Source organism: Phocoena sinus, chromosome 12 (genome assembly GCF_008692025.1).
Source record: "Phocoena sinus isolate mPhoSin1 chromosome 12, mPhoSin1.pri, whole genome shotgun sequence".
Taxonomy (NCBI): domain Eukaryota; kingdom Metazoa; phylum Chordata; class Mammalia; order Artiodactyla; family Phocoenidae; genus Phocoena; species Phocoena sinus.
In genome coordinates, this window is record NC_045774.1 from 49,480,576 (window position 1) to 49,503,282 (window position 22,707).

At 37.3% G+C, this 22,707-nt stretch overlaps 1 protein-coding gene across 1 annotated transcript in view; it reads left to right on the forward strand.

Annotated features, from left to right (window-relative positions):
- Positions 1–22,707, forward strand: part of WASF1 (WASP family member 1) — a 79,038-nt gene that overhangs the window by 43,036 nt on the left and 13,295 nt on the right. The window contains exons 2-3 of the mRNA XM_032651506.1: positions 8,852–9,012; positions 14,636–14,770. Coding sequence (XP_032507397.1) covers positions 8,880–9,012; positions 14,636–14,770 — 268 coding nt within the window. The 5' untranslated portion in view covers positions 8,852–8,879. The remainder of the gene's footprint in view (positions 1–8,851; positions 9,013–14,635; positions 14,771–22,707) is intronic.

Here is a 22,707-nt window from a genome sequence, read left to right on the forward strand (position 1 = left end):
TAATAAATCAGCAATAATGAAATTCAGTAAAGCCAAAAATTGGTTCTCTAGAAAGATTAATAAAATCGATAAACCCTTTGTGATTTAAAAAAAAGAGCATGCAAAATTAATATAGTAGATGAAAGTGAGGATATTTTACAATCTTATGGTCATAGGAAAGTCATAAGACTAATCTATGTCAATAAATTTGAAAATTTAAATGAAGTAGGTAAGTTTCTAGAAAATGCAGCTTACCAAAAATTAACAAAAGAAATAGAGAATGTCAAAAATTCTATGACAATTAAAGAATTCATATTTTTAAATAATTTTTATTGGGAATATAGTTGATTTACAATGATGTGTTAGTTTCAGGTGTACAGCATAGTGAATCTGTTATGTATACATATCCACCCTTTTTTAGATTCTTTTCCCATATAGGCCATTACAAAGTATTGAGTTCCCTGTGCTATAGTAGGTTCTTATTAGTTATCTCTTTTATATGTAGTAGTGTATATGTATCAATCCCTATCTTCCAATTTATCCCTCCACTCCTTTACCTGCCAGTAACCATAAGTTTATTTTCTACATCTGTAACTCTTTTTCTGTTTGGTAGCCTTTTAAAATTTTTATTATTTATTTATTTTGGCTGCATTGGGTCTTCATTGCTGCACATGGGCTTTCTCTAGTTGCGGTGAGTGGGGGCTACTCTTCATTGCGGTGCACCGGCTTCTCATTGAGGTGGCTTCTCTTGTTGAGGAGCACAGGCTCTAGGTGCACGGTCTTCAGTAGTTGTAGCACCCAGCCTCAGTAGTTGTGGCACATGGGCTTAGTTGCTCTGCAGCAGGTGGGATCTTCCTGGACCAGGGCTCGAACCCGTGTCCATACGTTGGCAGGCGGATTCTTAACCACTGTGCCACCAGGGAAGTCCCATAGCCTTTTTTAAGATTCCACATATAAGTGATATCATATATTTGTCTTTCTCTGTCTGACTTACTTCGTATGACAATCTCTAGGTCTATCCAAGTTGCTGCAAATGGCATTATTTCATTCTTTTTAATGGCTGAGTAATATTTCATTCTATATATGTGCCACATCTTCTTTATCCATTCCTCTGTTGATGGACATTTAGGTTGCTTCCATGTCCTGGGTATTGTAAATAGTGCTGCAGTGAACATTGGGGCACATGTGTCTTTTCAAAGTGTGGTTTTCTCCAGATATATGCTCAGGAGTGGGATTGCTGGATCATATGGTAGCTCTATTTTCATTTTTTTAAGAAACCTCCATACTGTTCTCCATAGTGGCTGTACCAGTTTACATTCCCACCAACAGTGTAGGAGAGTTCCCTTAAGAATTCATAATATTAAACCTTCCCACAAAGGAAACTTGAGGCTAAATGGCTTCATAATTGAACTATACCAAACTTTTAAGAAAAAAATTATGCATATCTTATACAAATTCTTCCAAAGAATAGTTGAAAGAGGGAACATATCCCAACTTGTTTTATTAGACCAACATAACCTTAATACAAAAGACTTCTCAAGGACAATACATGAAAGGAACATAATAGACCAATTTCTTTCATGAACATAAATGCAAAAATTAATAAACTTAGTAACAAACCAGAACCAAATCCAGCAATACAATAAAAATGATGTAACCTTCCTATTTTGAGATCAGCTGATTAGCAACCTTCATTCCAACTGCTATCTTAATTTCCCTTTGCCATGTACTACAGTCACAAATTCTGGGGAATCGAACATAGATTGCTTTGGAGGGCCATAATTTTGCCCTGCCACATACTTCTCAACCAGGCTGGGTTTATTCCAAGGATACAAAGCTGTTTAACATAAAAAAAATCAATCAATGTAGTTCACCACATTAACAATAAAAGAAGAAAGTCACATAATTATAATAGATGTAGGAAAAAATTATAGAATCAACATTATTTTTAAAAAATCTTAGCAAATTAAGAATATATAGGAACATCCTTAATCTATTAAAAGGTGTCTACAATGGAGAACAGACTTGTGGTTGCCGAAGGGGAGGGAGATGGGGGAGAAAGGCACTGGGTGTTTGGGGTTAACACGTGTTAACTATTATATGTAGAATAGATAAACAACAGAGTCCTACTGTATAGCACAGGGAACTGTCTTCAGTATCCTGTGATAAACCATACTGGAAAAGAATTTTTAAAAGAATGTATATATAATAATAATATAATATAATATAATATAATATAAATAACTGAATCACTGTGCTGTCTAGCAGAAATTAACACAACATTTTAAATTAACTATACTTCAAGGAAAAAAAAGTGTCTACAAGGCAAAGCAACAATAACAACAAAAACCCTATATCAGGCATCTTGTGAAATATTGAAGGCTCTCCCTTTTGGTTTGGGAAAAAGACAATAATACTCTATTTCACATTGTATTAAAGGTTCTAGCTAATGCAATAAGGGAAAAAAAGGAAGAAAAAATTAAAAATAAATGAAGATTAGAAAGGAAGAAATAAACAATCATTAATCATATATAATAGATAGTATACATTTTAAAAATCCAAAATAATTTTAGATAGGTTAGTGGAGATTAGGAAAGTCTCCTGATATGCAGTCAATATTCAAAAATTAACTTATTTTCTATATATACAATAAAGAGAAAACAAAATATGCCATTTCTAGTATTGTAAAAAAAAATCATATACATACAAATGAATCTAACAAAGGATGTGTGACTTCTATTCTGAAAATTATAAAACTTTATTAAGAAACATTCTAAAAACCTGAAATAATTGGAGGGATACACTATATTCATGGATAGGAATATGCAGTGTTGTACAGATATCCCTACTTCCCAATACAATCTATAGATTTAGTACACTTCTGGTCACATTCCCAATAAGTGTGTTTGTGTCTGTGTGTATAACCTGATAATCTGATTCTAAAATTCACATGGAAGTACAAAGGGCCAAGAATAAACAGCATTTTTGAAGAACAAAGTAGGAGGACTTACCCTATTCGATATCAAGACTTACTGTAAAGCTCCACTAAGATTAGCTCTAGACTCAAAATGGACTTAAAAATACATAGAAACTTGGTTTAAGACAAAAGCGCCACTGTAGAGCAATAGGGAAACAACAGTCTTTTCAGTGAATGGTGTTGAAATATTATGTAGGAAACTTGACTGCTACCTAACACCATTCACAAAAATTAATTCCATGTCAATTATAGATTAAAAGTGCAAGGCAAGGGCTTCCCTGGTGGCGCAGTGGTTGAGAGTGCGCCTGCCGATGCAGGGGACACAGGTTCGTGCCCCGGTCCGGGGAGATCCCACATGCCGCGGAGTGGCTGGGCCCGTGAGCCATGGCTGCTGAGCCTGCGCATCCTGAGCTGTGCTCCGCAAGGGGAGAGGCCACAACAGTGAGAGGCTCACATACCGAAAAAAAAAAAAGTGCAAGGCAAAGCAACAAAGCTAAGAGGTAATATCATACTTATGATCTTAATGTATAAAATGATTTAAAAACCTGTGCTTTTATTTCCACTAAGATCAGGAACAAGACAAGGTTGCCCACTCTCACCACTCTTATTCAACATAGTTTTGGAAGTTTTAGCCACAGCAATCAGAGAAAAAAAGGAAATAAAAGGAATCCAAATCGGAAAAGAGGTAGCAAATCTGTCACTGTTTGCAGATGACATGATACTATACATAGAGAATCCTAAAGATGCTACCAGAAAACTACTAGAACTAATCAATGAATTTGGTACAGTAGCAGGATACAAAATTAATGCACAGAGATCTCTGGCATTCCTATACACTAATGATGAAAAATCTGAAAGTGAAATCAAGAAAACACTCCCATTTACTATTGCAACAAAAAGAATAAAATATCTAGGACTAAACCTCCCTAAGGAGGCAAAAGCCTGTATGCAGAAAATTATAAGACACTGATGAAAGAAAATAAAGATGATACAAATAGATGGAGAGATATACCATGGTCTTGGATTGGAAGAATCAACATTGTGAAAATGACTCTACTACCCAAAGCAATCTACAGATTCTGTGCAATCCCTGTCAAACTACCACTGGCATTTTTCACAGAACTAGAACAAAAAATTTCACAATTTGTGTGGAAACACAAAAGACCCCGAATAGCCAAAGCAATCTTGAGAACGAAAAACAGAGCTGGAGGAATCAGGCTTCCTGACTTCAGATTATACTACAAAGCTACAGTAATCAAAACAGTGTGGTACTGGCACAAAAACAGAAAGATAGATCAATGGAACAGGATAGAAAGCCCAGAGATAAACCCATGCACATATGGTGACCTTATCTTTGATAAAGGAGGCAGGAATGTACAGTGGAGAAAGGACAGCCTCTTCAATAAGTGGTGCTGGGAAAACTGGACAGGTACATGTTAAAGTATGAGATTAGATCACTCCCTAACACCATACACAAAAATAAGCTCAAAATGGATTAAAGACCTAAATGTAAGGCCAGAAACTATCAAACTCTTAGAAGATAACATAGGCAGAACACTCTGACATAAATCACAGCAAGATCCTTTTTGACCCACCTCCTAGAGAAATGGAAATAAAAACTAAAATAAACAAATGGGACCTAATGAAACTTCAAAGCTTTTGCACAGCAAAGGAAACCATAAACAAGACCAAAAGACAACCCTCAGAATGGGAGAAAATATTTGCAAATGAAACAACTGAGAAATGATTAATCTCCAAAATTTACAAGCAGCTCATGCAGCTCAATAACAAAAAAACAACCCAATCCAAAAATGGGCAGAAGACCTAAATAGACATTTCTCCAGAAAAGATATACAGACTGCCAACAATCACATGAAAGAATGCTCAACACCATTAATCATTAGAGAAATGCAAATCAAAACTACAATGAGATATCATCTCACACCAGTCAGGAAAGACCATCATCAAACAATCTAGAATCAGGGCTTCCCGGGTGGCGCAGTGGTTGAGAGTCCGCCTGCCGATGCAGGGGACACGGGTTCGTGCCCCGGTCCGGGAAGATCCCACATGCCGCGGAGCGGCTTGGCCCGTGAGCCGTGGCCGCTGGTTCTGCTCGTCCGGGGCCTGTGCTCCGTGGCGGGAGGGGCCGCAACAGTGAGGGACCCCTGTACCGAAAAAAAAAAAAAAAAAAAAAATCTAGAAACAATAAATGCTGGAGAGGGTGTGGAGAAAAGGGAACACTCTTGCACTGCTGGTGGGAATGTGAATTGGTACAGCCACTATGGAGAACAGTATGGAGGTTCCTTAAAAAACTACAAATAGAACTACCTTATGACCTAGCAATCCCACTACTGGGCATATACCCTGAGAAAACCATAATTCAAAAAGAGTCATGTACCAAAATGTTCATTGCAGCTCTATTTACAATAGCCAGGAGATGGAAACAACCTAAGTGTCCATCATCGGATGAATGGATAAAGAAGATGTGGCACATATATACAATGGAATATTACTAAGCCAAAAAAGAAACGAAATTGAGCTATTTGTAATGTGGTGGATGTACCTAGAGTCTGTCATATAGAGTGAAGTAAGTCAGAAGGAGAAAGACATATACCGTATGCTAACACATATATATGGAATTTAAGGGGAAAAAAATGTCATGAAGGACCTAGGGGTAAGACAGGAATAAAGACACAGACCTACTAGAGAATGGACTTGAGGATATGGGGAGGGGGAAGGGTAAGCTGTGACAAAGCTAGAGAGTGGCATGGACATATATACACTACCAAACGTAAAATAGATAGCTAGTGGGAAGCAGCTGCATAGCATAGGGAAATCAGCTCAGTGCTTTGTGACCACCTAGAGGGGTGTGATAGGGAGGGTGGGAGGGAGGGAGATGCAAGAGAGAAGAGATATGGGAACATATGTATATGTATAACTGATTCACTTTGTTATAAAGCAGAAACTAACACACCATTTTAAAGCAATTATACTCCAATAAAGATGTAAATAATAATAATAATAAATAAATACATTTTTAAAAACCTATGCTTTCATACTAAACCTAAAAGAGTGATAAATTCCATCACTTTCTCATAAAAGACATCAAGAGAATGAAATAGCAAGTGACACAAGAGATGTTTTCATCATATATAACCTTTAAATGGCTCACATCCAGTGTTCCTACAAATCAACCCTAACACAACAAATGGTAAATAGAAAGTGGGCAAGAGCATTGACTAGGCACTTCTCAGATGAGAAAAATCCAAAAGATAAACACGTGAAAAGGTGCATAAACTCTCAGTAACTGGGGAAAACATAAAACTGCAGTAAGTTATCACAATTTACCTACAAGAATTGCTAGATTTTTAAAAACTAACAGTACCGAGTTTGTGAGGATGTGGAGCAGCAGCAGCCTCTTACACTGCTGAAAGGAGTATACATTGGTACAGTCGCTCTTGGAACAGTTTGACATCGTCTCCTAAAGTTCAAGCTGTGCATATCCTTAACCAAGCTATTCTCCTAAGTATATTTCCAACAGAAAAGTGTAGAGTAAGACACATTTGTAAGACTTGTACATGAATGTTCATGGTACTGTTATTCGTAATAGCCTCAAACTGGAAACACTCATGTATATAATAGCAACATTAGAATGTGTAAATAAATTGAGGTATAGTTATACAGTGGAATATCTTACAGCATTGAAAATGAACATCCTACGGTTACACAAAGCAACATGGATGAATGTTACAAATATGTTGACTGTAAAGGGTAAGACACAAAATAATAATACATATCATATGGTTCTATTCACATAAACTTCAAAAAGCAATAAAAACAAAACTACAATGTTTAGAGTTATCTGCTTAAGGTCTGAAAGTATAAAGAAAAACAAGGAAATATGCATTGTAAGAGTCAGAATAATGGTTACCTTTGGGGAGAAAGGAAGCGAGGGTGACTGGGGAGGAGACCAAAGTGGGACGGTTCTGGGGTTTTTATTTCTTATGTTAGCTTGCTAGGTACTTAAATCATTGAGCTGCACAATTTTGTGTACTTTTTTTCCTACCTGTTTCATGTTGTACAATTGTAAAAAGGTTTAAAATTGTACAGAGAATGCTGAGCAAACAGGTCAGAGAGGACAGATTTCATGTAAAAGTTTGTTTTTAAAGAATGGTGATGAATAACACTTAAATGCAATGAGATTTATCCAAAACTTTCCATTTGGTAGTGATTAAAACTCAGTAAATACTAAATGCCTTCCTTCAGTAAACATTGTTTACCAGTAGGTAAGTACAGGCAGTCCTCACTTTGTATGGTAGTGTGGGACCAAAAAGAAAAAGAGATGACCATACAAGATAAAACTGTACAAAATGATCTTAATAATCAGTGGGAAAAAATAACAGTTGTTCCATAATCTTTAAAAATTTTTGTCAAAACATTAAAAATTCTTCTATGTTATAAATATATAGGGAAATGAAAAAAATAGTAAAGCTAATATTAATTTAGTATAATGTAATACGAAACATTAGAAACAATTAGAATTATAGTGCTTTATTTCTTTGTAAAAACCTTAACCAAGAGTAGCTTGAACAGTGCTTTGCCTTCTCCTTGTATAACTTAGAAAAACAGAGCTAGTAGAGTAAGCATCTTTTCTGTCCCATGGCAAATTTTCTTACTCTTTTCTACTAAATTTGGATCAGCTTCCAACACTTTATCCTTTGCACTTTCAGTGTCATGAAATATCTCCGAGAATTCCTTTATTGTGAAGTTTTTTGCTGTTGTCACTTCTTCTGGGACATCTTCCTTTTTGTCACAATGACTTTCCTCATTTACATCAATAATTTCACCTTCACTAAATTCCTCTGACTGCATATCTGTGTCTCTCAAACAGTGGCAGTGACAACATTCCTGCAATCAGCTGTTTTTTCTGTTACTCAACTTATATTCAATTTGAATTTCACTCCAGTGTCATCATTTTTCCTTTCTGTGCCACACTTTTATCTTTGTTGGCCAGTTCCCTCTTTCAGTTACCATTTTGTAAAATTTCATACGAGTTTATCACTGGGAGGCAAGAAGGTAAACCAGCTACATGCTTTGCTGTCTGTAGGTGAACTGAGTAACAGATGAGAAGTGACCTATCACTAACAGACTTTGAAAAGAAGTGATGTGATTGGTCACTGAAATGACGTGCATCTCTTATTAACATAGTGACCTGTGAACTGTGAAGTGCCAGCAAAGAAGTTCGTATTTATGTAGTTACTCACACTTAGTATACTGTGGTAAGTGAAGTTGGAGCCATATTGTTGGGGGACTGTTTAACGAATTGTGGAAGCTGAAATTTGTGCATATGGGAAGCCTGGGAAGTGAGGACTGACTGTAATACATAGAAGGTTGAGCCATTTGATCAATTAAATATTTGGTTGGTTTTGATTAGATTGAGGATGTAGGGCTACTTGGACTATCTGATTTCTGAGCTATTGAATGCCTGATACATTTTATGTGGAAGTGTAATTTTGATACTACTCTTGCAGTTTCTTTAATCCTTTTAGGTACTTCCTTACAGAGGACCTTTCATACTAACTCTCTAGAACAAAACCCCTAGTTGTAGTAAGTAAAATCAGTGGTTTTAGGAGAATAATAGTGATGATGATTATGAATTCACCATGAAGCAATTGACATTGAAAGTAAGTTTTTTAAAAAAATATTTTACATAATGTTGACATTCTAATAATTGAAGATAAAAATGGTTAACAAATCAACTTTGATTCATTTAGCCCGGTGACTCCATTTTCACCGTCTTCATACTAGCAAATATTTTATTATTAAATGAAAAAGATAAGGTCTCTGTGTTGGTCGAAACTGAAAAGTGTTAATTTATTGTTTGATTTCCTACAGGTGAACTGGCATAGAGGTTGATCTCAAGATGCCATTAGTGAAAAGAAACATCGATCCTAGGCACTTGTGCCACACAGCACTGCCTAGAGGAATTAAGAATGAACTGGAATGTGTAACCAATATTTCCTTGGCAAATATAATTAGACAACTAAGTAGCCTAAGTAAGTATTTTTACATCAATTAAAAATATTACTCGCTGGCTTCCCTGGTGGTGCAGTGGTTGAGAGTCCGCCTGCCGATGCAGGGGACATGGGTTCGTGCCCCGGTCCGGGAAGATCCCACATGCTGCAGAGTGGCTGGGCCCGTGAGCCATGGCCGCTGAGCCTGCGCGTCCGGAGCCTGTGCTCCGCAACGGGAGAGGCCACAACAGTGAGAGGCCCGCGTACTGCAAAAAAAATACTACTCGCAAACCAGAATGTTATGCTTTAGGGTATTAAGATGATACTCTTGTGATTAATTTGGAGGGGGGGGGGATAGTTGATGAGAAGAGTTCAAAGTTATCTTGAAAAATGTAGTCATTTTAAGTAAAATTAATGCGTTTTAGAATCATTTCTTCTTCCCCTGCATGTTTCCTCTGGGAAAGGGAAATAAGGATAGAATCTTTAGGAACAGAATCACATGATGGTTAAGAATTAATGAGATTGTTTTTAAAATATAATTCAGTCTGTAAAAGGTGGTGCTCAAGTTGTACTTTTGCTTGCTTGTTATCGCTATTTACTTTTTTCGAGGCTTAAACTATTTGTGTTTGGGGTTGCTAGTATCTGTCTCTTTATGTACATATATATATATATATATATCTTACTAGCATAGGGAAATATTTTTATATTACCAAATATCTAAAAGTGAAAGATGTGGAATAGTAACTAACTAGTCAGAGGATTAGGTTAGTCAGGTGAGTTGTCTAAAGGACGTTAGGATATCAGTCAAGTGCAGCATGATGGCAGACAGAAGGCAAGTAGGTTGGTCAGATAATAAAGGCCAGTGGAAGGGACAGGTTAGGGGAGGAGGAGACAGGCAGTATGTTTCCATTATAAGATTTCAGAACAGAGCTACTAGGTTAAGGAATTAAATAAATAATTTCCCATTTATTCTAAATGTAATATTAGAAAAAATTTTTTAAATCTAGTTTATCTTTTGAATTGAAGGATTAGCTTTTTATTAGACATTTATATTTCATTTTAAAGATAAAACAAGATGGTTTGGGTCTACATATCTTCTCTAAGTAGTCCTAGATTTATCAGCCATACCCACCCACATAGATTGGCTTTATAGGCAGGATTAGCTCCTCTTTTCTTTTCCTTTTAACTTTTGTCCTTTCTTTTTATAATTGACTACTTAGCACAAGGTAAAAGATGTTGTTAATCTGATTTGTTTCAAGTGAGAGCATTTGGCCATACACTTGTAGTCAGAGCAACATAAAAAGTTATATTTGAATATTCTTGGTGAGAGCACTAAATTTCTACATTGCCTATGAAATAGTTGTAGGAGTAAATTAAAAGACTGTTTCTTTGAATTTAAGTGTATTTGTTGTCTCATTTGGTGGGGGTTTATTTTCAGGTTAGTTATCAGCAGTGAATCATTAATGTATTGTTTACTTGTTTCTTCCTTGAAAAATTCAATATAAAGTGTACTTTTGAGACAAGTCAAAAGAAAAGGCCTAGAAAGTACATTAATATATGATTATCCATATTGTTTAAAGTCATTTGCTAGCACTAATCGGTTTTATGATTGTTAGATTCTATTAATGTAACATAACTTCATATAAAATTTATATATTCTGTATGTATATGGGTACATCAGCTTGTTAATATTAAAATACATGTTAAGAGCATAGAAATGACATTAATAAATTTGGTTAAAATATTTCTTTAAATTAAAATGAATATTAGATCTAATATAAACAACTTGTTTTAGGTATATTTAGAACTAATGTGTGTCAGTTTTGCAGTACTAACCTGTTTCTTACATAACCTGAAGGTGAAAATTTAAGGAATTTTCAAGTTTGATACAGAAAGTCCATATAAGCAACATCTGTCAGCAAGCACATGGTCATGTTGTAGCCAGACTGAAAATAGAAATACATTGTAAAGATATAACTAAATTAGGTTTGGGGTACTTCAAACTTGGAATCAGAGACTATAGAGGCATTTTCTAAGCAGTTTGTAGAGATTTAAAAAAAGAAAAAAGAGAAAAAGCATAAAATATTGTAGCAAGGTGTAACAATAGTTTACCACTCCAGAATTAAGCTCTCTGGCAGCTTTCCCACGTGACAAAGTTGAGAACCTGGAATTAAATTTAAAAGGCCTCTAGATAGCCTGAATAAACAAGCCCAAGCACTAAAGACCATGCACATAAAATAACCAGTTGATTCCTCTCCCAACTTGTTTACTTTTACTTTGGTAATTCAGACAGGGTTTATGATGTGGTTTCCAAACGTTAATGTTTTAGAGCATTAAAAGAGGAGATACGGGGGGCAGATAATAGAAGCAGGCAGTACTGAAGCCAACCAAAAGATGTAGTTTATAGCAAAGGAAGAAGTGGCATAAGGGAAAAAGCAACATAGAAACTGGAAAGAGGCCATTTAATGTAAAAGCAAATATTCTTATACATTTCAAAGCTGTTGTTTCTCATAATTAATTCATGACTATAAGTCCTCAATAAAAGGTTAAATTATGTTTAATTTTTATTTAAGAAGACAGGGAAGCTTAGAGTAGATTTTACATTAGTTTCCGTCCAAAATAGTTAAAATAATAATTAATGCATTAAATAATTTCTGAATTACTTAGAAAACTAGGCTATTCAGAAGGGTTCTAGGTAATTCAGATTTTCACTTTGGTACTATTCCTAACACCAAAAGTGCTATTGCACACAGCAGTGAAGGTCAACTCCAGAGTTCAGCATTGCTTGGGGCTGCACATCGTCCTGACCTCTTCCTTGCAAAAATATGCATCTGGTTCAGTTGTTTTTCCTAGCGGAACACAATTCTGTTTTATAATAGATAATTACTGAAAACATAGAATTCACTTTATTTAAATTTCTTTTGCTATACCAAAAGTTTCCCCATTTTATTGCCATCTTATTTAACAACCATTGGGACTCTAATTACCTGAGAGATCTTTTACATTTTCTCTTCCCAAGGCCTTTCTCTTATTGAATATGGTCAGTTCATGCTACCAAGATGAGCTGATAGAGCCTACTTCTTGTTCTCAATCATAGAAAATTTGACAGATAGTTAGGAAAGTAGATGGGTAGGAGGGTGGATAAATAGATTGGCTCTATAAGACTAATTAGATAATAGATAGACAATGGACAGGTAACACTGAATATTTTGCTGTGTGATAAAGGTACATGTTTCTTGTCCAAAAAGAACATACCCCATTTAGTTGAAGAGTCTAATATTATGAATTCTGTGAGTTTCAAACAGTGTGAGCATGTATATAATTAAAATCAGGAATTTTAGATTATAGGAGCTGAGAAAGGGAGATAGGCATAGGTAAAGTCATTAGAGGAGGCTTGCTGAATGAAATATGAATTGAATTGGGCCTTTAAGGAACAAAAGAATTTGGAAACTGGAGATGAATGAAGAAGGAAGGCATTTCAACTTGCATGTAGAAGTAGGCAGATGAATGGAGGCAAAAATAAATATATGAGGGGGATTAAAGGGACAAATGATATTAGACATGTAAGGTGGAGCTTGATTATGGAGGACAGTGTTAGCTGAGAGGATTTAGATTTTAACATCAGAGGTAATGAGACCTCATAGATTCTTGAGTAGAGACATAGTATAATAAATGTAAGGTTAGTTGAAATTCAGATCATACACAGTTAGTTTTACATTGTGAACTTTATTCCTTTCACCTGTCTCTGGGAGGGAAGGAGGAGGTAGATGTGGAAAGTAAGAAGGAATATGAAAAGAGAACAGATGGGGGTGTTTATCTTACCCACTGCAGTGCTTTGGTGCTTAAACCTGAGGTGGGGAAAGTGTAAACTCTTTTTAAAAAATCTGTTAAAAAAAAGAAAAATCTGTGGGCCCTCTTTCCAGAAAAATGCAAATGCATTAAAAATCTGCATATAATTTCAGGTGGTATACAGACTATAACTTAAAGATCCGTGTATTAAACTAAGTTCTTTTAGGTTTAAAATTGTCTCTTCCATCTCTGTATCCCTAACATTTGATGAATAAATGTATGGAATGCTTCCCTTATCTGCCAGAGAAACTCTGTGCCTCTGGAAGTGTCTCTAATACCATCCCACACCCAAACGTTTAGATGCTTCTTTCTCTGTGCTCTGTGACTTTTACGTCATTTTATAGTAAGAGCTGCCTGTTGTTGAGCCCCTATCCTGTATCAGGTACTCTACAATTGCACCCCATCCTCTCCTTCTTTTTTCTCCTTTTCTTATAACTTCTTTGAAGGAGATATTTTTATTCCTGTTTTATGGGAGAGGAAATTGATGTCAAGGCCTCAAAGTGAATGGAACAAAGATTTGAACTTATTTATTAAATTGGTTTTCATGTTTATTTAAATATTTGTTTCTCCCTCTGTTCAAAACCCGTCAGTGGCAGAGAACTTCGTCCAATCATTTTTATATCTCCAGGATCTGGTACACAGTCTGGCACATAAGACATTCCCAGTCATTTTGGCTTAAAAAATATATGTGAGCGAATGAATATATATAAAATTATCCTTTTTCTCTTAATTTATTATAGAGAGATTAAAGTTATGATTTTTTTCCTAAAGATTATAAAATCTTCTAGGACAGGTATTTTATGTTTTATTTCTTGGTGTCTTCAGTAAGAAATACACCTACCAGGCACAGGGTGAGCCCTCAGTAAACCTTTGTTGATTTAACTGATAATATATTGAAGTGCTTTGAAAAAAAGACAGCCATTGTTCAAATGTAAACTGGTGAGATTAATGAATTCATTCTATAAGTATTTAGTACCCTGTTGCAGGACTCTATAGAGCTTACTGTTGAGCTACATTTAACCTAGACAGTACGCTTGGGTCTAAAATGTCTTGATTTAGGAAGACCATCAATTTTTTTTTATTCAAAGGTACAGATAGTGATTGACTTATCTTTACATTGTGAGCATTTATTTATATATTCTAAATACACTTGAACATTTTAAAATTATAGGTCATCTAAAACTTCTCCCTGGCTTATTTACTAGATAGAAAGTTTTATTTCTCCTTTTAGAATGGGATTATTTTGGCTTATTCTTTACAGTAATGGAAATTTACATGACTAGAGGAATTCAGTGATTTTAGATTTATGATGTTTTAAGAAACTAGAATGAGAGAAAATGTAAAATATCTCTCATAAATTTTCAGGATCTGTATTTTGGGTGTACCTGAGATTAGGTCATCTACTAGGTTTATGAAATATCTTGGATTCTGCCACTTGGCCTGAAATTCACTTCTAGTGTAGAGTCTGTTTATGACTGCTGAATTGGGATTAGAGATGTATTATTTATGTGTACTTTACATTATAACCTCTCTAACCCTCAACAGGTGTGTAGATAGGGATAAAGCAGGAGAGTATTTCCTTAGCCACAAGTCACCTACCAGGAAGTGGTAGAGCTAGTATCTAAAATTGTATTTCCCAGGGTTTGTGTTTTCTTCTCACTCTGTCACAGTTGGATTACTTTAGGCTGGGTTTAAAATTTAAACTACTTTCAAGTAAATACCAAATTCATTGGGGCAGCGTTTTTAAATGTTAAATTGTTTGATATTTATCTCAGATAACATTAAATTTTATGGTATATGCTTCATTTTTGCTTAGGTAAATATGCTGAAGATATATTTGGAGAATTATTCAATGAGGCACATAGTTTTTCCTTCAGAGTTAACTCATTACAAGAACGTGTGGACCGTTTATCTGTTAGTGTTACACAGCTTGATCCTAAAGAAGAAGAATGTAAGTTTTTTCATGTTATATTTTCTTTCACATGTATGTTTTTGGTTAGGTGGGATGAGTGATATATTTAAGAACACTATTATACATGAATTTATTAAAAAAAAACAACTGGGAGAAATATGCTTCAATTAATGAAAGAAACATACACACACACAGACACACACAGACACAAAACATGAATTTACTACACCTCGGGGGGCGGGGGGAGACCTTCAGGATGGCAGAGGAGTAAGATGTGGAGATCACCTTCTTCTCCACAAACACATCGGAAATACATCTACATGTGGAACAACTCCTACAGAACACCTATTGAACGCTGGCAGAAAACCTCAGACCTCCCAAAAGGCAAGAAACTCCCCACGTACCTGGGTAGGGCAAAAGAAAAAAGAAAAGACAGACAAAAGAATAGGGACGAGATCTGCCCCTCTGGGAGGGAGCTGTGAAGGAGGCAAAGTTTCCACACACTAGGAAGCCCCTTCACTGGAGGAGATGGGGGGTGGGCGGGGGTGAAGCTTCGGAGCCACGGAGGAGAATGCATCAACAGGGGTGCAGAGGGCAAAGTGGAGAGATTCCTGCACAGAGAATCCGTGTCGACCAGCACTCACCAGCCTGAGAGGCTTGTCTGCTCACCCGCCAGGACAGGTGCGGGCTGGGAGCTGAGGCTCGGGCTTTGGAGGTCAGATCCGAGGGAGAGGACTGGGGTTGGCTGCGTGAACACAGCCTGAAGGGGCTAGTGCGCCACATCTAGCTGGGAGGGAGTCTGGGAAAAAGTCTGGAGCTGCAGAAGAGGCAAGAGACCATTGTTTCGGGGTGTGCAAGGAGAGGGGATTCAGAGCACCACCTAAACGAGCTCCAGAGATGGGCGCGAGCTGCGGCTATCAGCACGGATGCCAGAGATGGGCATGAGATGCTAAGGCTGCTGCTGCAGCCACCAAGAAGCCTTCGTACAAGCACAGGTCACTGTCCACACCTCCCCTCCCAGGAGCCTCTGCAGCCTGCCACTGCCAGGGTCCCGTGATCCAGGGACAACTTCCCCAGGAGAACACACAGCATGCCTCAGGCTGTTGCAACGTCATGCCAGTCTCTGCTGCCACAGGCTCGCCCTGCATTCCGTACCCCTCCCTCCCAGTGGCCTGAGTGAGCCACAGCCCCTTAATCAGCTGCTTCTTTAACCCCATGCTGTCTGGGTGGGGAACAGATGCCTTCAGGCGACCTACATGCAGGAGCGGGTCCAAATCCAAAGCTGAACCCCAGGAGCTGTGCGAACAAAGAAAAGAAAGGGAAATCTCTCCCAGCAGCCTCAGGAGCAGTAAATTAAATCTCCACAATCAACTTGACATACCCTGAACCTGTGGAATACTGGAATAGACAACGAATCATCCCAAAATTGAGGCAGTGGACTTTGGGAGGAACTATAGACTTGGGCTTTGCTTTCTACATCTAATTTGTTTCTGGTTTTATGTTTATCTTAGTTTAGTATTTAGAGCTTATTAACATTGGTAGATTTGTTTATTGATTTGGTTGCTCTCTTCCTTTTTTTTCTTAATATATGTTTTTTTTTCCTTTTTTTCTGAGCGTGTATGTCTGTGCTTCTTTGTCTGATTTTGTCTGTATAGCTTTGCTTCTACCATTTGTCCTAGGGTTCTGTCTGGTTTTTTTTTGTTTGTTTTTGTTTTGTCATATAGATTTTGGCACTTATCATTGGTAGATTTGTTTTTTGACTTGGTTGCTCTCTTCTTTCTTTCTTTCTTTCTTTTTACTATTACTTTTTTTTATTTGCGGTACACGGGCCTCTCACTGCTGTGGCCTCTCCCATTGTGGAGCACAGGCTCCGGACACGCAGGCTCAGCGGCCACGGCTCATGGGCCCAGCCGCTCCGCGGCATGTGGGATCTTCCCGGACCGGGGCACAAACCCGCATCCCTTACATCAGCAGGTGGACTCTCAACCACTGCGCCACCAGGGAAGCCCTGCTTTTTTATTTTTAATAATAATTTTTTAATTTTAATAACTTTATTTTATCTTTATTTCTTTTTTCTTCCTCCCTTTTATTCTGAGCCGTGTGGCTGACAGGCTCTCGATGCGCTCCAGCCAGGTGTCAGGCTTGAGCCTCCGAGGTGGGAGAGCCACCTTCAGGACATTGGTCCACCAGAGACTTCGCAGCCCCACATGATATCAGTGAAAGCTCTCCCAGATATCTCCATCTCAACGCTAAGACCCAGCTCCACTCAAGGACCAGCAGGCTACAGTGCTGGCACCCTATGCCAAACAACTAGCAAGATAGGAACACAACCCCACCCATTAGCAGAGAGGCTGCCTAAAATCATAATAAGGTCACAGACACCCCAAAACACACCAACGAACTCAGTCCTGCCCACCAGAAAGGCAAGATCCAGCCTCATCCACCAGAACACAGACACAAGTCCCCCCCCACCAGGAAGCCTACACAGCCCACTGAACCAACCTTACCCACTGGGAGCAGACACCAAAAACAACAGGAACTACGAACCTGCAACCTGCAAAAAGTAGACCCCAAACACAGTAACTTAAGCAAAATGATAAGACAGACAAATACACGGCAGATGAAGGAGCAAGGTAAAAAACCACCAGACCAAACAAATGAAGAGGAAATAGGCAGTCTACCTGAAAAAGAATGCACAGTAATGAGAGTAAAGATGATCCAAAATCTTGCAAATAGAATGGAGAAAATACAAGAAATGTTTAAAAAGGACCTGGAAGAACTAAAGAGCAAACAAACAATGATGAACAACACAATAAATGAAATTTAAAATTCTCTAGAAGGAATCAGTAGCAGAATAACTGAGGCAGAAGAACAGATAAGTGACCTGGAAGACAAAATAGTGGAAATAACTACCAAAAAGTAGAATAAAGAAAAAGAATGAAAAGAATTGAGGACAGTCTCAGAGACCTCTGGGACAACATTAAATGCACCAACATTCGAATTATAGGGGTCCCAGAAGAAGAAGAGAAAAGAAAGGGACTGAGAATATATTTGAAGAGACTATAGTTGTAAATTTCCCTAACATGGGAAAGGAAATAGTCAAGTCCAGGAAGTGCAGAGAGTCCAATACAGGATAAATCCAAGGAGAAACATGCCAAGACACATATTAATCAAACTATTAAAAATTAAATACAAAGAAAAAAAAAGCAGCAAAGGAGAAGCAACAAATAACATACAAGGGAATCCCGATAAGGTTAACAGCTGATCTTTCAGCAGGAACTCTACAAGCCAGAAGGTAGTGACAGGACATATTTAAAGTGATGAAAGGGAAAAATCTACAACGAAGATTATCCAGCAAGGATCTCATTCATAGTCGACGGAGAAATTAAAACCATTACAGACCAGCAAAAGCTAAGAGAGTTCAGCACCACCAAACCAGCTTTACAACAAATGCTAAAGGAGCTTCTCTAGGCAGTAAACACGAGAGAAGGAAAATACCCACAATACAAACCCAAAACAATTAAGAAAATGATAATAGGAACATAGATAACTATATTAAATGTAAATGTATTAAATGCTCAAACCAAAAGACATAGACTGGCTGAATGGATACAAAAACAAGACCCATATGTATGCTGTCTACAAGAAACCTACTTCAGACCTAGGGACACATACAGACTGAAAGGGGATGGAAAAAGATATTCCATGCAAATGGAAATCAAAAGAAAGCTGGAGTAGCAATTCTTATATCAGACAAAGTAGACTTTAAAATAAAGACTTACAAGAGACAAAGAAGGACACTACATAATGATCAAGGGATCAATCCAAGAAGAAGATATAACAATTGTAAATATTTATGCACCCAAAAGAGGAGCATCTCAATATATAAGGCAAATGCTAGCAGCCATAAAAGGGGAAATCGACAGTAACACAATAAAAGTAGGAGACTTTAACACCCCACTTTCACCAATGGACAGGTCATCCAAAATGAAAATAAATAATGAAACCCAAGCCTTAAACGACACACTAGACCAGTAGGACTTAACTGATATTTATAGGACATTCCATCCAAAAACTACAGAATACACTTTCTTCTCAAGTGTTCATGGAACATTCTCCAGGATAGATCATATCTTGGGTCACAAATCAAGCCTTGGTAAATTTAAGAAAATTGAAATCGTATCAACTATCTTTTATAACCACAACGCTTTGAAACTAGATATCAATTACAGGAAGAAAACTGTAAAACATACAAACACATGGAGGCTAAACAATATGCTACTAAATAACCAAGAGATCACTGAAGAAATCAAAGAGGAAATCAAAAAATACCTAGAAACAAATGACAGTGAAAACACAATGACCCAAAACCTATGGGATGCAGAAGAAGCAGTTTTAAGAGGGAAGTTTATAGCAATACAGTCCTATCTCAAGAAACAAGAAAAATCTCAAGTGAACAACCTAACCTTACACCTAAAGCAATCAGTGAAAGAAGAGCAAAAAAACCCCAAAGTTAGCAGAAGGAAAGAAATCATAAAGATCACATCAGAAATAAATAAAAAAGAAATGAAGGAAGCAGTAGCAAAGATCAATAAAACTAAAAGCTGGTTCTTTGAGAAGGTAAAGAAAATTGATAAACCATTAGCCAGACTCATCAAGAAAAAAGGAGAAGACTCAGATCAACAGAATTAGAAATGAAAAAGGAGAAGTAACAACTGACACTACAGAAATACAAAGGTTCATGAGAGATTACTACAAGCAACTATATGCCAATAAAATGGACAACCTGGAAGAAATGGACAAATTCTTAAAATGCACAACTTGCCGAGACTGAACCAGGAAGCAATAGAAAATATAAACAGACCAATCACAAGCACTGAAATTGAAACTGTGATTAAAAATCTTCCAACAAACAGGGCTTCCCTGGTGGCGCAGTGGTTGAGAGTCCGCCTGCCAATGCAGGGGACATGGGTTCGTGCCCTGGTCCGGGAAGATCCCACATGCCGTGGTGCGGCTGGGCCCATGGGCCGTGGCCACTGAGCCTGTGTGTCCGGAGCCTGTGCTCTGCAACAGGAGAGGCCAAAACAGTAAGAGGCCCGCGTACCGCAAAAAAAAAAAAAAAAAAAACTTCCAACAAACAAAAGCCCAGGACCAGATGGCTTCACAGACGAATTATATCAAACAGTTAGAGAAGAGCTAACACCTATCCTTCTCAAACCCTTCCAAAATATAGCAGAGGGAGGAACACTCCCAAACTCAATCTACGAGGCCACAATCACCCTGAGACCAAAAACAGAGAAAGATGGCACAAAAAAAGAAAACTACAGGCCAATATCACTGATGAACACAGATGCAAAAATTCTCAACAAAATACCAGCAAACAGAATCCAATAGCACATTAAAAGGATCATACACCATGATCAAGTGGGGTTTATACCAGGAATGCAAGGATTCTTCAATATACACAAATCAATCAATGTGATAAATCATAGTAACAAATTGAAGGAGAAAAACCATATGATCATCTCAATAGCTGCAGAAAAAGCTTTCGACAATGTTGAACACCCATTTATGATAAAAACTCCAGAAAGTAAGCATAGAGGGAACTTACCTCAACATAATCAAGGCTGTATATGACAAACCTACAGCCAACATTGTTCTCAGTGGTGAAAAACTGAAACCATTTCCTCTAAGATCAGGAACAACGCAAGGTTGCATACTCTCACCACTATTATTCATCATAGTTTTGGAAGTTTTAGCCACAACAATCAGAGAAGAATAAGAAATAAAAGGAATCCAAATCGGAAAAGAAGAAGTAAAGCTGTCACTGTTTGCAGATGACATGATACTATACATAGAGAATCCTAAAGATGCTACCAGAAAACTACTAGAGCTAATCAATGAATTTGGTAAAGTAGCAGGATACAAAATTAATGCACAGAAATCTCTTGCATTCCTATACACTAATGATGAAAAATCTGAAAGAGAAATTAAGGAAACACTCCCATTTACTGTTGCAACAAAAAGAAGAAAATACCTAGGAATAAACCTACCTAAGGAGACAAAAGACCTGTATGCAGAAAACTATAAGACACTGATGAAAGAAATTAAAGATGATACAAACAGCTGGAGAGGTATACTATGTTCTTAGAATGAAAGAATCAACATTGTGAAAATGACTCTACTACCCAAAGCAATCTACAGATTCAGTGCAATCCCTATCAAACTACCACTGGCATTTTTCACAGAACTAGAACAAAAAATTTCACAATTTGTATGGAAACACAAAAGAACCCGAATAGCCAAAGCAATCTTGAGAAAGAAAAACGGAGCTGGGGGAATCAGGCTCCCTGACTTCAGACTATACTACAAAGCTGCAGTAATGAAGACAGTATGGTACTGGCACAAAAACAGAAAGATAGATCAATGGAACAGGATAGAAAGCCCAGAAATAAAGCCATGCACATATGATCACCTTATCTTTGATAAAGGAGTCTAGACTATACAATGGAGAAAGACGGCCTCTTCAATAAGTGGTGCTGGGAAAACTGGACAGCTACATGTAAAAGAATGAAATTAGAATGCTCCCTAACACCATATACAAAAATAAACTCAAAATGGTTAAAGACCTAAATGTAAGGCCAGAGACTATAAAACTCTTTGGGGAAAACATAGGCAAAACACTCTATGACATCAATCACAGCAACTTCCTTTTTGACCCACCTCCTAGAGAAATGGAAATAAAAAATAAAAATAAACAAATGAGACCTAATGAAACTTAAAAGCTTTTGCACAGCAAAGGAAACCATGAAGAAGGTGAAAAGACAACCCTCAGAACGGGAGAAAACATTTGCAAATGAAGCACCTGGCAAAGGATTCATCTCCAACATATACAAGCAGTTCATGCAATTCAATATAAAAAAAAAATAAACGAATCCAAAAATGGGCAGAAGACCTAAATAGACATTCCTCCAAAGAAGATATACAGATTGCCAACAAACACATGAAAGGATGCTCAATATCACTAATCATTAGAGAAATGCAAATCAAAACTACAATGAGGTATAACCTCACACTAGTCAGAATGGCCAAAATCAAAAAATCTAGAAACAATAAATGCTGGAGAGGGTGTGGAGAAAAGGGAACCCTCTTGCACTGCTGGTGGAATTTAAAGTGATACAGCCGCTATGGAAAACAATATGGAGGTTCCTTGAAGTAGAACTACCATACGACCCAGCAATCCCAATACTGGGCACGTACCCTGAGGAAACCATAGTTGAAAAAGAGTCATGTACCACAGTGTTCATTGCAGCTTTATTTACAATAGCCAGGACATGGAATCAACCTAAGTGTCCATCGACAGATGAATGGATAAAGAAGATGTGGCACATATATACAATGGAATATTACTCAGCCATAAAAAGAAATGAAACTGAGTCATTTGTAGTGAGGTGAATGGACATAGAGACTGTCATACAGAGTGAAGTAATTCAGAGAGAGAAAAAAAAATACCATATGCTAACACATATATATGTGGAATCCTAAAAAAAAAACAAAACTGGTTCTGAAGAACCTAGGGGCATGACAGGAATAAAGACACAGATGTAGAGAATGGACATGAGGACATGGGGAGAGGGAAGGATAACCTGGGATGAAGTGAGAGAGTGTCACGGACATATATACACTACCAAATGTAAAATAGGTAGTGGGAAACAGCTGCATAGTCAGGGAGATCAGCTCAGTACTTTGTGTCCACCTAGAGGGGTGGGATAGGGAGGGTGGGAGGGAGATGCAAGAGGGAGGAGATATGGGGATATTTGTATATGTATAACTGATTCACTTTGTTTACAGCAGAAACTAACACACCACTGTAAAGCAATTATACTCCAATAGTGATGTTAAAAAAAAAAAGGAATTTACTACACAACTTTTTTACCCACGACCTTTGTTGTACATGTTGTAATAGATTGGTGGCT